General features: G+C 49.9%; 1 protein-coding gene across 2 annotated transcripts in view; it reads left to right on the forward strand.

The window, feature by feature from the left end:
* The window catches only part of HGS (hepatocyte growth factor-regulated tyrosine kinase substrate), a 45,241-nt gene that overhangs the window by 15,952 nt on the left and 13,431 nt on the right, over nt 1–15,858 (forward strand). The window contains exons 14-15 of one of the 2 annotated variants that reach the window (XM_073588189.1): nt 6,003–6,216; nt 6,331–6,503. In XM_073588189.1, the coding sequence (XP_073444290.1) occupies nt 6,003–6,216; nt 6,331–6,503 (387 nt within the window). The remainder of the gene's footprint in view (nt 1–6,002; nt 6,217–6,330; nt 6,504–15,858) is intronic. The other variant, XM_073588190.1, reaches the window with a different exon arrangement.

The raw sequence follows: 15,858 nt of genomic DNA on the forward strand, positions 1-15,858 counted from the left end.
GCATGTTCTTCATGCAATCGCAAACTTCCCTCAGGCCAGTCCACTCCCCTCTGCCTGGATTGTAGCAATCCAATTCAGCCTGACGCCGTCCAGGAGCCATCTTCGGCCCCAGGTGAGAGTGAGCCCCCCATGCCTGGCTGGACCTCCTCGCTATCTCAATCAGTGGCAGACCTCACCAGGGTGTCTCAGTCCCTGGTGGCCGTTCTTGATAAGTTGCCCCTGGACTCTTCAGCAGGGCCAAGCAGGTCCCAAATTGTTCCATCTGAATCAGCCAGCGGTAGTCGCAAAAGACCCAGGCAAGATTCCCAGCCGGAATCCTCTCCTAGTCCCATCTCACCGCATAGCCCTTCTCACCAGCCTCCCTCTCGGGCCTCCTCTCCCGAGTCAGGGGAAGCGCTTTCGGACAGGTCATCTGAGGGGATTTTAGAGCTGGATTCAGACCAGGATGCAAGCATGAAGGTCACAGTGCAGGACCTCATTGCTGCGATCCATCATACCTTCGATATTGCTGACTCCCCTGCGAAATCCTCAGATCAGGAGGTTTCGTTCAGAACGGGCAGAAACTCCCTCCAGGGTTTTTCCTTTCCATTCCCAGTTTGGGAAAATTTTTACCAAGGAAAGAGAGGATCCGACCAGACGCTTTCAAAGAGGAAAACGTCTCGGCATACTCTACCCATTTGCTAAAGAGCTCACGGACAACTGGTCGGCCTCTCCCTCGGTCGATCCGCCCGTGTCCAGGCTATCCAATAACACGGTTCTCCCGCTTTCAGGCGTGGCGTCCCTAAAGGATTCTAATGACAGGATTGTAGAATCCCTGGCGAAGTCTGCCTTTGAAGCGGCTTCAGCGGCGGTGTGTCCAATCTTTGCTTCATCCTGGACAGCAAAGACCATAGCCACGTGGGCAGACGACCTTCGGCAGGGCATCTTAGATAAGGCGCAACCGGAGTATTTGGCCAATCTCGCCAATCAGATCTCCCATGCTGGGGACTATCTTCTCTCCGCTTCCTTGGATGCTGCATCCTGTGCAGTTCAGGCGTCAAGCAACGTTATTGCAATTCGACGTACAATTTGGCTAAAGGCATGGCAAGCGGACTTGTCTTCAAAAAAGTCCCTCACTAACCTGCCCTTTCAGGGGGTGCGCCTCTTTGGGTCCCAATTGGACCAGATTATTAAGGACGCCACCGGAGGCACGAGTTCACTCCTCCCTCAGTCCAAGCCTCGCAGACCCCCACTAAGGCGTCAGTTTCGACCCTTTCGGACTTTCCGCCGTTTCAATACGGCGGACAACTCCTCCAGCCAACAGAGACCGCAGGCTCGCCAGGAGAGAAAGAAAGTTTCCTTCAGACCCACTCCTTCCTGGCGACCCCACTCCTCCCAGGGCAGACCGTTCAGATCTAGATCTGGACGGTCTACTTCAGCATGACTATCATCGGGCACGCGAGGGGCCTTTCCAATTGGGAGGTCGACTTCTTTCCTTCAGGGACGTTTGGCTGGCCGCTGTGGAGGACGCCTGGGTCAGGGAGGTCGTATCCTCAGGATACAAGATAGACTTCGTCTCTCTCCCACGGGATCGTTTCTTCGAATCCCGGCCTCCAAAGGATCCAGCCTTGATCCCGGGGTTCTCTACAGCTATCGCTGCTCTCCTCAGTTCCGGGGTGATTGTGCCCGTTCCCGAATCGGAGCGCTTCACGGGGTTCTACTCCAACCTGTTTGTAGTGCCGAAAAAAGACGGCGCAGTTCGACCCATCTTGGATCTCAAGCTGCTCAACAAGAGGGTCCGCCTTCGCCACTTCCGCATGGAGTCGCTTCGCTCGGTCATCGCCTCCATGGAGGAGCAGGAGTTCATGTGCTCAATAGACATCCAAGATGCCTATTTACATGTTCCAATTTTCTCCGGACATCAAAAGTTCCTGCGCTTTGCGATTCGACAGCACCACTACCAGTTTGTCGCACTGCCCTTCGGTCTTGCCACCGCTCCCAGAGTCTTCACGAAGATCATGGCTGCGTTGATGGCTTTGTTGAGAGTCAGAGGCCTCGTTCTTTTCCCGTACCTAGACGATATTCTGATCAAGGCTCCCTCATTCCAACAGGCTCACCAAAGTTTGTCAATCGTCCTGGACACTCTTTCCAATTTCGGGTGGATCGTCAACAGGAAAAAGTCCTGTCTGGTTCCTACCCAACGCCTGGTCTTTCTAGGTCTTCTGTTCGACACTCGTCGGTCAAGGGTCTTTCTCCCACAAGAAAAGATTCTCTCTCTGCAGCAGGAAGTACGATCGCTGCAGACCTCGCGATTCCCATCCCTCCGTACAGCCATGAGGGTCCTGGGAAAGATGGTCGCGGCGATAGAGGCAGTTCCCTTTGCCCAATTTCACGCCAGGCCTCTCCAGCAGGCCATTCTGTCGAAGTGGAACAGGTCGCCTCGGTCCCTGGATCGCCCTGTCCATCTTTCTTACCGGATCAAGCGGTCTCTCAACTGGTGGTTGTCGTCACCTCTCATTCTATCGGGTCGATCCTTCCTTCCCATTCACTGGCAGATAGTAACCACAGATGCCAGTCTCCTCGGTTGGGGTGCTGTGTTCCGCAACCACACTGTTCAGGGTTGATGGTCGGATCGGGAATCAGCGCTACCAATCAACGTTCTGGAGATTCGAGCGATCCATCTTGCTCTGGTCCACTGGGAAAGGCTCCTCAAGGGACTGCCGGTACGGATTCAGACAGAAAACGCCACAGCGGTGGCATATGTCAACCGCCAAGGGGGAACACGGAGTGTTTCAGCCCTGGCGGAGGTGTCCAAGATTCTTCGTTGGGCGGAGATTTCCGTTCCGACAATTTCCGCGGTTCACATTCCCGGCGTAGACAACTGGGCCGCCGATTTTCTCAGCCGCGAGGGTCTCGCGGCGGGAGAATGGTCCCTACATCCGGAAGTGTTTCATCTGCTCTGCCTTCGGTGGGGAACCCCGGATGTAGACCTCATGGCGTCTCGCCTCAACAGGAAAGTCCCACAATTCGTGTCCAGGTCTCGGGACCCTCTGGCAGTGGGCGCCGACGCCCTGGCCGTTCCTTGGTCCCAGTTCGAACTTCCCTACCTGTTCCCTCCTCTGCCTCTTCTTCCCAAGCTGTTGAAGAAGATCAAGGCAGAAGGACTTCCGGTCATTCTCATCGCCCCGAATTGGCCCAGAAGGTCTTGGTTCGCGGACATTGTCAACCTTCTCGCGGACGCCCCCTGGAAGCTTCCAGACAGAACAGATCTGCTGTCTCAGGGTCCGATTTGCCACCCCAATTCTCGGTCGCTCAATTTAACGGCGTGGCTGTTGAGACCGAGGTTCTGAAACGAGCAGGATTTTCCGACCACGTAATTCAGACCATGATCCGAGCCAGAAAGCCATCATCTTCCAAGATTTACTACCGTACTTGAAAGGCCTATTTCACTTGGTGTGAGACCAATGACGTCGCGCCCATGTCCTTTTCGCTCCCTTCAGTCCTAGCGTTTCTTCAGGCAGGATTGGATGCGGGGCTTGCCCTCAGTTCCCTGAAGGGTCAAGTTTCGGCGCTGTCCATTCTGTTTCAGAAAACGTTGGCTTCCCGTCCTCAGGTTAAGACCTTTCTTCAGGGCGTGGCTCACACGGTCCCGCCGTACCGGGCGCCCGTGGATCCATGGGATCTTAATCTGGTTCTTGAGGTTCTGCAAGGTCCGCCCTTTGAACCCCTCAGGGATATTTTCCTTTCTCTCCTTTCTTGGAAGGTAGCCTTTCTGGTGGCCATCACCTCCGTCCGGCGCGTGTCGGAATTGGCAGCTCTTTCGTGCCGCTCTCCCTTTCTGGTTCTCCACCAGGATAAGGTAGTTCTGCGGCCTCCGCCCTCGTTTCTTCCGAAGGTGGTGTCCTCGTTTCACCTCAACGAGGATATCGTGCTACCGTCCCTTTGTCCGAATCCAACTCATCCCCGAGAGCGGTCCTTGAACAAGCTGGACCTGGTTAGGGCGGTAAGAGTCTATCTGTCTAGGACGACTTCCCTGCGAAAGACAGAGTCTCTTTTCATTATCCCTGATGGAGCGCGGAAAGGTCACCCGGCGTCAAAAGCCACCATTGCTCGCTGGATCAGATCGGCTATCCTGGAAGCCTACCGTGTTAAGCGTCGTGGAGCCCCTCTGAGTATCAGGGCCCACTCTACTCGAGCAGTGGGTGCCTCCTGGGCGGTGCGCCACAGAGCTTCCGCACTGCAGCTTTGCAAAGCTGCAACATGGTCATCGGTTCACACGTTTGTGAAATTCTACAGAGTCCACACCTACGCTTCGGCGGACGCCAGCCTAGGTAGACGGATTCTGCAGGCAGTGGTGGTGAGTCCGCTGGCCTGATGGAAGTTTGTTTCCCACCCCAGGGACTGCTTTGGGACGTCCCAAGGTCTCTGTGTCCCCCAATAAGGCGAACGAGAAAACAGGATTTTTGGGTTGCTTACCGTAAAATCTGTTTCTCGGAGCCTTCATTGGGGGACACAGCACCCTCCCATGTTTTACAGCTCCTGTTCTTACTTTGGTTGAATGGTTACAGTTGAGTTGTTTATGTTGTCAACCTATTCTGTTACTTCTCCTACTGCTTTCTCACTAACTGAGGAATTCTCTGCCGGTCGGTGGGGTGTACACTGCGGAGGAGGAGCTAACTTTTTTTGTGCATAGTGTCAGCCTCCTAGTGGCAGCAGCATACACCCCCAATGTCTCTGTGTCCCCCAATGAAGGCTCCGAGAAACAGATTTTACGGTAAGCAACCCAAAAATCCTGTTTTTGCATAATAATTTGGAACACAGTTTAGTGAGGAGATCAGGGTGATGAAGGTCTGTTTGGCGAGGTGAAGGGCAGCGTTATAGGTTCTTAAAATAAATTTGAAGTGGATGAAGTCTTATGGTGTGCGGGTTTTTCTCCATAGGCGTTCAGCACTCCTAGATCATCGCTGGAGAAGTTAAGTTTGCGGTGTGAGCCAGGGCTGTTTTACTGTGTGCTTGGAGGTTCTGAGGGTGATCGGAGCTACTAGGTCAAGGGTGCTTCTAAGAGTATCGTTGTAGTGATGAACAGGACAGGAAAAAGAGGAGATTGGGGACAGTGATGAGTGTAGGGAGTCTGAAAGTGTATGAGTGTTAATGGCTTGTAGATTTCTGAATGTGTGGTAGGTAGGAGTGAGCTGGGGTGGGCGAGTATTTGTGAGCATGAAGGAGAGAATATTGTGGTCAGAGAGTGGAGGCGGTGAGTTATTTTGGTGGGTGATTGAACAGAGCCGGACAAAGACGAGATCAAGGGTGTTACCGTCTGTGTGTCTCAGAGGTTGAAAGCTGCGAGAGGCCTAGAGAGATACCATCTGCATTTTTGTTGTGTTGCTATACAATATAACTATACATGGTATGCATACTTTTATGAACGTATTACTATGGATTACTTATAAATCAACTGTTTTGAAAATAAGTCTTTCTACTTTGGTATCCAATCTCTCAAAATATCCTTTGTGCCTGTATATTAAACTGTCCCTTCACTATTTGGATTTTTTTTATTTCTTCTGGTAGCTGAAAATGCACTAAAATGGCCCAGCAGGATCCAGTGGAGACTCTTGTTTAGGCACACTTGAGTTCTATGCGAGAAACTCGCACATCAATAACCGGCATTGCCGCCAGCACTCGGAACCGGAGTGTGCGGCTGCATGTGTTTCTTTGCAGCTGAACGCTCTGGTCCGAGTGCCGGCGGCAGTGTCTGTATTGATGTGCGAGTTTCTCGCATCACACTCCGTAAGTGTGATCCCGGCCTTATGGTGATGACCAGTGAGTTTTCACAGACTTTGCTTCCATGTGAATGGCTATTTACTGATCCGTCCCAAGACATACAAAAAGGATAGATATTCCTGCTATAAAAATTGTTTGGGTAAATGGGTTCTGGTCAAAAAAGGGGATTAGGGCTCGTACCAGAGCCTATTAACCATTAGGTATATAAGCCAGTTCTGGACTGAACTACTACTTTCTTCCAGCAGCAATACCAGAATGGCGAGTCAGAAGAGAATCATGACCAGTTCTTGAAGGCTCTGCAGAACGCAGTCACCACTTTTGTTAACCGCATGAAGAGCAACCATATGCGTGGCAGGAGTATCACCAATGATTCTGCAGTTCTCTCGCTCTTTCAGTCTATCAACAACATGCACCCACAACTTCTTGAACTGCTCAACCAGTTGGATGAGAGGAGATGTAAGAATTACAGGGGACGTTTGTGTGTGTGCAATGTGCTGCAAGAAAGATACAAAGACCTGCTTGAGGTTTTAATGTGAATATAGAGTAATGCATGATGAAACTTCTTCACAGTGTACTATGAAGGTCTGCAAGACAAGCTGGCCCAAATCCGAGATGCCCGTGGAGCATTGAATGCACTGAGGGAGGAGCACAGAGAAAAATTGCGACGAGCAGCAGAGGAAGCAGAGCGGCAGCGACAGATTCAGCTGGCACAGAAGCTAGAGATTATGAGGCAAAAGAAACAGGTGTGTCAATGGCTTAGATATGTGGTGACGTATCAAAAGGGTAAAGTGACAGATTATCACTAGGATCTTCAATCGCTTCATGTTCGATGAGGTTCTGGCCTTCTGGAGCCCCACCTATTCTAAGAGGGAAGGGGGCTCACCACAATGTCTTAAGTTACAGTGGGTACCGAAAGTATTCAGACCCCTTTAAATCTCTCACTCTTTGTTTCATTGCAGCCATTTGGTAAATTCTAAAAAAGTTCATTTTTTTTTTTTGTCATTAATGTACACTTTGCGCCCCATCTTGACTGAAAAAAAACAGAAATGTAGAAATGTTGGCAAATTTATTAAGGAAAACTGAAATATCACATGGTCATAAGTATTCAGACCCTTTGTACAGTATTGAGTAGAAGCACCTTTTGAGCTAGTACAGCCATTAGTTTTCTTGGGAATGAGGCAACAAGTTTTTCACATCTGGATTTGGGGATCCTCTGCCATTCTTCCTTGCAGATCCTCTCCAGTTCCGTCAGGTTGGATGGCGAACGTTGGTGGACAGCCATTTTCAGGTCTCTCCAGAGATACTCAATTGGGTTTAGGTCAGGGCTCTGGCTGGGCCAGTCAAGAATGGTCATAGAGTTGTTCTGAAGCCACTCCTTTGTTATTTTAGCTGTGGGCTTAGGGTCATTGTCTTATTGGAAGGTGAACCTTCGGCCAAGTCTGAGGTCCAGAGCACTCTGGAAGAGGTTTTCATCCAGGATATCTCTGTACTTGGCCGCATTCATGTTTCCTTCAATTTCAACCAGTCATCCTGTCCCTGCACCTGAAAAACACCCCCATAGCATGATGCTGCCACCACCATGTTGCACTGTTGGGATTGTATTGGGCAGGTGATGAGCAGTGCCTGGTTTTCTCCACACTTACTGCTTAGAATTATCACCAAAAAGTTCTATCTTCGTCTCATCAGACCAGAGAATCTTATTTCTCATAGTCTGGGAGTCCTTCATGTGTTTTTTCCTTCACCTCATTGGGGGTTACAGACTGTGGGTGTTATGCTGCTGCCACTAGGAGGCTGACACTAAGTTGAGACAAAAAGATAGCTCCTCATGCTGGCTCCAAGTGAACCAGTTCATGCTTGGTGTCCGTAGGAGGCACACTGGGGTCTGCTATTCAGACCATACTTTCTTATTTTTTAATTTTTTTTCTTATTTACTTTTTCTTCGCATGAAGGGGCGACGGAACCTTTAAAGGCCCCGATTTCACTGAACCATCAACAGTCGAGCAGGTGGAGTGTAGCCTCTCCTGCGACGTGGGATGCCATTGCCTGGGCTGATTTTAGGGGCGACGGGTCCTTTAAAGGGCACCCATCCCTCCGCACCATCAACAGACGAGCACATGGAGTGTCACCTCCATGTATCCCCTTCTGCAGCCGGGCCTAATGCCAGACATCTGGCCCTGTCCACCCGGGGTCTTGAACTCCGTGGATGTACAGAGGCACCCCCTTTTGGCATCCTTGCAGCCCCCACTGCATCACCACTGTTAAAGCGGATGATGGAAGTAGGCAGACGGTTCCTCTCCACCTCCCTAACAAAGGAATGGTGGGTGGAGGTTTTTTCCCCTGCACCATCCATGCTGACCTGCAGCAGAACAGTAGAGTGTGCGCGCTGAAACCCAGTCATCTGCTGCGGCTCCATTCCGGGACGCGCACCGATGGTGAGTGAATCCAGTCGGCGGTGTGTCTCTGCAGCGGGATATTCAGCACTATCCCCATGCTGACAGGGAGCCTCAGCCATGGCTTCCCTGCGGCCCCACCTGCCTGAGGTAACGCTCCGGTCGGCTGCAAAATTTAGGTCCCGGCTTAGGCTTAGTCACGGAGCATTCTCGAGGCTCCGCCCACTGGATGACGTCGGCACCATTGGTGTCTGGCCAGATTTATGTGCATAGGTTGTCATGAGCCCTACATGTGGTGCGCACTCCAGGAACAGTTCCCAGCGCAAACATGACACACAAATGTCTGCGGGATTCCTTCCCAGAGCTCCATTCACCCGCTGCTGTGCTCTCTCCTCTGACTGTGTGTGGCTGCAGTGCGCTCCCGGGTCACAGCGATACAGTCCTTTCATGATCCCTCCTCTATCGTTCTGGGTCTTCGCCAGCCTGCCTCGGATGACTCCTCCATATTTAACGCAGCACATTGGAGTGGTTAGCACTACATCATTGCAGGCAGCGCTGGGATCCTGGGTTCAGATCCCACCAAGGATCATGTGAACTCTGTCAGCAGAGCGTGTTTTCAGATGAAGAATCAACAGATTGCAGAGGGGCGATGGATCCAAACATGATCTCGTCTTTCCACCTTATTGAAAACATTGTCCTTCCCTCGTCTGGTCCAGCACATGCGTGGAAACAACTCTTCACACCCTGCTTGTGGTGAGGGCTCTCAGTACGTCTCGAGGATAGTGCCCTTCCGTAAGTATCTTCACGGCCACAATAGCCAGAGGGATTTACTGGGCTATTCAGGAGGCCTACCACATCTGAGGTAAGCCTATCTCAGCGGGGATTAAGGCACACTCTACTCGATCAGTAGGCGCTTGTTGAGCCTTTGGCATCAGGCGTCAGCAGAAAAGGTCTGCAAGGCTGCGACTTGGTCCAGTCTGCATACATTCTCAAATCACTACAATATTCACACTCGGACTCCTGCCCATGTGTTCCTTGGCAGACATGTTCTGCAAGCGGTGGTGGCTCTTCTTTAACCCCTTTACCCCCAAGGGTGGTTTGCACATTAATGACCGGGCCAATTTTTACAATTCTGACCACTGTCCCTTTATGAGGTAATAACTGTGAAACGCTTCCATAGATCCCACTGATTCTGACATTGTTTACTCGTGACATATTGTACTTCATGTTAGTGGTAAAATTTCATTCAAATAACTTGTCTTTATTTGTAAAAAAAAAAAAAAAAAAAAAAACTTGGCGAAAATTTTGAAATTTTCCAACTTTGAATTTTTATGCCCTTAAATCACAGAGATATGACACACAAAAAACTTAAAGTAACATTTCACATATGTTTACTTTACATCAGCACAATTTTGGAACCACAATTTTTTTTTTTTTTTAGGAAGTTATAAGGGGTAAAAGTTGACCAGCGATTTCTCATTTTTACGACACCATTTTATTTTTACGGACCACATCACATTTGAAGTCACTTTGAGGGGTCTATATGATAGAAAATACCCAAAAGTGACACCATTCTAAAAGCTGCACCCCTCAAGGTGCTCAAAACCACATTCAAGAAGTTTATTAAAATGAACATTTAACTTTTCTCGTTCGCCTTATTGGGGGACACAGAGACCTTGGGTGTATGCTGCTGCCACTAGGAGGCTGACACTATGCACAAAAAAAGGTTAGCTCCTCCTCCGCAGTGTACACCCCACCGACCGGCAGAGAATTCCTCAGTTTAGCTTAGTGTCAGTAGGAGGTGGACACGGGTCTTTTATTAGACCCATATCTACCTCGTCGTGCATCGTTCCTTTTCAGGTTCTACGGAGGGATACAGAGTGAAAAGTCACATCTGTACTCCCACATGGAGTCTGCAAGTACGGCGTGTACTGCCACCCCGTATCCTTGCAGTTCTCCGCGGCAGGACCAGCCAGACGGACGCCGACACCAAGACGTGCCAGCGACTCCAGGGGTCCTTGTCGCCAGTCTCCCTCCCACTCGCCTACCAGAGCCTGTCGGTTGGATGAGACGCAAAGACTTCTTCAGACAGGTAACGGATCGTGGATGGGTCAGGGAGGTCGTATCCTCAGGATACAAGATAGAGTTCGTCTCTCTCCCACGGGATCGTTTCTTCGAATCCCGGCCTCCAAAGGATCCAGCCTTGATCCCGAGGTTCTCTACGGCTATCGCCGCTCTCCTCAGTTCCGGGGTGATTGTGCCCGTTCCCGAACCGGAGCGCTTCACGGGGTTCTACTCGAACCTGTTTGTAGTGCCGAAAAAAGACGGCGCAGTTCGACCCATCTTGGATCTCAAGCTGCTCAACAAGAGGGTCCGCCTTCGCCACTTCCGCATGGAGTCGCTTCGCTCGGTCATCGCCTCCATGGAGGAGCAGGAATTCATGTGCTCAATAGACATCCAAGATGCCTATTTACCTGTTCCAATTTTCTCCGGACATCAGAAGTTCCTGCGCTTTGTGATTCGACAGCACCACTACCAGTTTGTCGCACTGCCCTTCGGTCTTGCCACCGCTCCCAGAGTCTTCACGAAGATCATTGCTGCGTTGATGGCTTTGTTGAGAGTCAGAGGCCTCGTTCTTTTCCCGTACCTAGACGATATTCTGATCAAGGCTCCCTCATTCCAACAGGCTCACCAAAGTTTGTCAATCGTCCTGGACACTCTTTCCAATTTCGGGTGGATCGTCAACAGGAAAAAGTCCTGTCTGGTTCCTACCCAACGCCTGGTCTTTCTAGGTCTTCTGTTCGACACTCGTCGGTCAAGGGTCTTTCTCCCACAAGAAAAGATTCTCTCTCTGCAGCAGGAAGTACGATCGCTGCAGACCTCGCGATTCCCATCCCTCCGTACAGCCATGAGGGTCCTGGGAAAGATGGTGGCGGCGATAGAGGCAGTTCCCTTTGCCCAATTTCACGCCAGGCCTCTCCAGCAGGCCATTCTGTCGAAGTGGAACAGGTCGCCTCGGTCCCTGGATCGCCCTGTCCATCTTTCTTACCGGATCAGGCGGTCTCTCAACTGGTGGTTGTCATCACCTCTCATTCTATCGGGTCGATCCTTCCTTCCCATTCACTGGCAGATAGTAACCACAGATGCCAGTTTCCTCGATTGGGGTGCTGTGTTCCGCAACCACACTGTTCAGGGTCGATGGTCGGATCGGGAATCAGCGCTGCCGATCAACGTTCTGGAGATTCGAGTGATCCATCTTGCTCTGGTCCACTGGGAAAGGCTCCTCAAGGGACTGCCGGTACGGATTCAGACAGACAGCGCCACAGCGGTGGCATATGTCAACCGCCAAGGGGGAACACGGAGTGTCTCAGCCCTGGCGGAGGTGTCCAAGATTCTTCGTTGAGCGGAGATTTCCGTTCCGACAATTTCCGCGGTTCACATTCCCGGCGTAGACAACTGGGCCGCCGATTTTCTCAGCCGCGAGGGTCTCGCGGCAGGAGAATGGTCCCTACATCCGGAAGTGTTTCATCTGCTCTGCCTTCGGTGGGGAACCCCGGATGTAGACCTCATGGCGTCTCGCCTCAACAGGAAAGTCCCACAATTCGTGTCCAGGTCTCGGGACCCTCTGGCAGTGGGCGCCGACGCCCTGGCCGTTCCTTGGTCCCAGTTCGAACTTCCCTACCTGTTCCCTCCTCTGCCTCTTCTTCCCAAGCTGTTGAAGAAGATCAAGGCAGAAGGACTTCCGGTCATTCTCATCGCCCCGAATTGGCCCAGAAGGTCTTGGTTCGCGGACATTGTCAACCTTCTCGCGGACGCCCCCTGGAAGCTTCCAGACAGAACAGATCTGCTGTCTCGGTCCGATTTGCCACCCCAATTCTCGGCCGCTCAATTTAACGGCATGGCTGTTGAGACCGAGGTTCTGAAACGAGCAGGATTTTCCGACCACGTAATTCAGACCATGATCCGAGCCAGAAAGCCATCATCTTCCAAGATTTACTACCGTACTTGGAAGGCCTATTTCACTTGGTGTGAGACCTTTGACGTCGCTCCCATGTCCTTTTCGCTCCCTTCAGTCCTATCGTTTCTTCAGGCAGGATTGGATGCGGGGCTTGCCCTCAGTTCCCTGAAGGGTCAAGTTTCGGCGCTGTCCATTCTGTTTCAGAAAACGTTGGCTTCCCATCCTCAGGTTAAGACCTTTCTTCAGGGCGTGGCTCACACAGTCCCGCCGTACCGGGCGCCCGTGGATCCATGGGATCTTAATCTGGTTCTTGAGGTTCTGCAAGGTCCGCCCTTTGAACCCCTCAGGGATATTTCCCTTTCTCTCCTTTCTTGGAAGGTAGCCTTTCTGGTGGCCATCACCTCCGTCCGGCGCGTGTCGGAATTGGCAGCTCTTTCGTGCCGCTCTCCCTTTCTGGTTCTCCACCAGGATAAGGTAGTTCTGCGGCCTCCGCCCTCGTTCCTTCCGAAGGTGGTGTCCTCGTTTCACCTCAACGAGGATATCGTGCTACCGTCCTTTTGTCCGAATCCAACTCATCCCCGAGAGCGGTCCTTGAACAAGCTGGACCTGGTTAGGGCGGTAAGAGTCTATCTGTCTAGGACGACTTCCTTGCGAAAGACAGAGTCTCTTTTCATTATCCCTGATGGAGCGCGGAAAGGTCACCCAGCGTCAAAGGCCACCATTGCTCGCTGGATCAGATCGGCTATCCTGGAAGCCTACCGTGTTAAGCGTCGCGGAGCCCCTCCGGGTATCAGGGCCCACTCTACTCGGGCAGTGGGTGCCTCCTGGGCGGTGCGCCACAGAGCTTCCGCACTGCAGCTTTGCAAAGCTGCAACATGGTCATCGGTTCACACGTTTGTGAAATTCTACAGAGTCCACACCTACACTTCGGCGGACGCCAGCCTAGGTAGACGGATTCTGCAGGCCGCGGTGGTGAGTCCGCTGGCCTGATGGAAGTTTGTTTCCCACCCCAGGGACTGCTTTGGGACGTCCCAAGGTCTCTGTGTCCCCCAATAAGGCGAATGAGAAAACAGGATTTTTGGGTTGCTTACCGTAAAATCTGTTTCTCGGAGCCTTCATTGGGGGACACAGCACCCTCCCATGTTTTACAGCTCCTGTTCTTACTTTGGTTGAATGGTTACAGTTGAGTTGTCTATGTTGTCAACCTATTCCGTTACTTCTCCTACTGCTTTCTCACTAACTGAGGAATTCTCTGCCGGTCGGTGGGGTGTACACTGCGGAGGAGGAGCTAACCTTTTTTTGTGCATAGTGTCAGCCTCCTAGTGGCAGCAGCATACACCCAAGGTCTCTGTGTTCCCCAATGAAGGCTCCGAGAAACAGATTTTACGGTAAGCAACCCAAAAATCCTGTTTTTTCACATAAAAATTACTTCAGGTCCAATTTTTTTTTTTTATTTTACCAAGGGTAACAGGAGAAATTGGACTGCAAAAGTTATTGTGTAATTTGTCCTGAGTACGCTGATACCTGATATGTGGGGGGGAACCACTGTTTCGGCGCATGGCAGAGCTCAGAAGGAAAGGAGCGCCGTTTGACTTTTTCAGTGCAAAATTGGCTGGAATTCAGATCGGACGCGATGTCACGTTTGGAGAGCCCCTGATGTACCTAAACAGTGGAAACCCCCCACAAGTGACGCCATTTTGGAAACTAGACCCCCCCAAGGAACTTATCTAGATATGTGGTGAGCACTTTGAACCCATAAGGGCTTCACAGAAGATTATAACGTACAGCCGTACAATTAAAAAATCATATTTTTTCCACAAAAATGATCTTTTCACCCCCAATTTTTATTTTCCCAAGGGTAACAGGACCCTAAAAGTTTTGTGCAATTTGTCCTGAGTACGCTGATACCCCATATGTGGGTGTAAACGACTATTTGGGCGCATGGCAGAGCTTGGAAGGGAAGCAGCGCCATTTTACTTTTTTGGCTGAAATTGGGATTGGACGCCATACCGCGTTTGGAAAGCCCCTGATGTGCCAAAACAGTGGAAACCCCCCACAAATGACACCATTTTGGAAACTAGACCCCCGAAGGAACTTATCTAGATGTGTGGTCAGCACTTTGAACCCCCAAGGGCTTCACAGAAGTTCATAACGCCCGGGCGTAAAAATTAAAAAAAAAAAAAAAAAAAAAAATCATATTTTTTCCACAAACATGAGCTTTTAGTCCCCAATTTTTTTTATTTTCCTAAGGGTAATAGGAGAAATTGGACCCCAAAAGTTGTCCAATTTGTCCTGATTATGCTGATACCCCATATGTGGGAGAAAACTACTGTATGGGCACACGTCGGGGCTCGGAAGGGAAGTAGTGACGTTTTGGAATGCATACTTTGATTGACTGGTCTGCGGGTGTCATGTTGCATTTGGAAATCCCCTGATGTACCTAAACAGTGGAAACCCCCCACAAGTGACCCCATTTTGGAAACTAGACCCCCCTAAGGAACTTATCTAGATGTGTGGTGAGCACTTTGAACCCCCCAGTGCTTCTCAGAAGTTTATAACGCCCGGGCGTGAAAATAAAAAAATCATATTTTTTCCAAAAAAATGAGCTTTTAGTCCCCAATTTTTTTATTTTCCTAAGGGTAACAGGAGAAATTGGACCCCAAAAGTTGTCCTGAGTAGGCTGATACCCCATATGTGGGGGTAAAACACTGTTTGGGCGCATGGCAGAGCTTGGAAGGGAAGGAGCACCATTTGACTTTTTCAATGCAGAATTGGCTGGAATTGAGATCAGACGCCATGTTGCGTTTGGAGAGCACTTGATGTGCCCAAACAGTGGAAACCCCCCCCAATTCTAACTCCAACCCTAACCCCAACACGCCCCTAACCCTAATGTGAAAATGGAAATTTTTTTCCCTAACTAAGGGGGTGATAACGGGGGTTTGATTTACTATTTATGTCAGTTTTTATGTTTGGCAGCTGTCGCACGCTAAAAGACGCTTTTTATTGTAAAAAATAATTTTTGCATCACCACATTTTGAGAGCTATAATTTTTCCATATTTTGACCCACCGAGTCATGTGAGGTCTTATTTTTTGCGGGACGAGTTGACATTTTTATTGGTACCATTTTCGGGCACGTGACATTTTTTGATTGCTTTTTATTCCGATTTTTGGGACGTAGAATGAACAAAAACCAGCATTTCCTGAATTTCTTTTGGGGGGGTGCGTTTACACTGTTCCGCGTGCGGGTGCGTTAAAATTGATAAGGCGGTTTTATTCTTCGGGTCTGTACGGTTACAGCGATGCCTCATTTATGTGTTTTTTTTATGTTTTGGCGCTTTTATGCAATGAAAATAATTTTATATAAAAAATAATTATTTTTGCATCACTTTATTCTGCGAGCTATAACTTTTTTTATTTTTTCGCTGATGACGCTGTATGGTGGCTCGTTTTTTGCAGGACAAGATGACGTTTTCTGCGGCATCATGGTTATTTATATCCGTCATTTTGATCGCGCGTTATTGCACTTTTTGTTTGGCGGTATGATGATAAAGCATTATTTTTTGCTTTGTTTTTTATTTACATTTTTTAAGGGGTTTTCTAAAGGGGTTAACTAATGGGACAGTTTTATAGGGCGGGTCGTTATGGACGCGACGATACCAAATATGTGTACTTTTATTGTTTTTTTGTTTTTTTTTTGTATATTTTCAAAAAATATCTCCCATCTCCTTATGTACTTGTGTGTCCCTTGT

This window comes from Dendrobates tinctorius, unplaced genomic scaffold, assembly GCF_039654945.1.
Source record: "Dendrobates tinctorius isolate UK_male_01 unplaced genomic scaffold, ASM3965494v1 ptg000103l, whole genome shotgun sequence".
In the NCBI taxonomy this organism is placed as follows: Eukaryota; Metazoa; Chordata; class Amphibia; order Anura; family Dendrobatidae; genus Dendrobates; species Dendrobates tinctorius.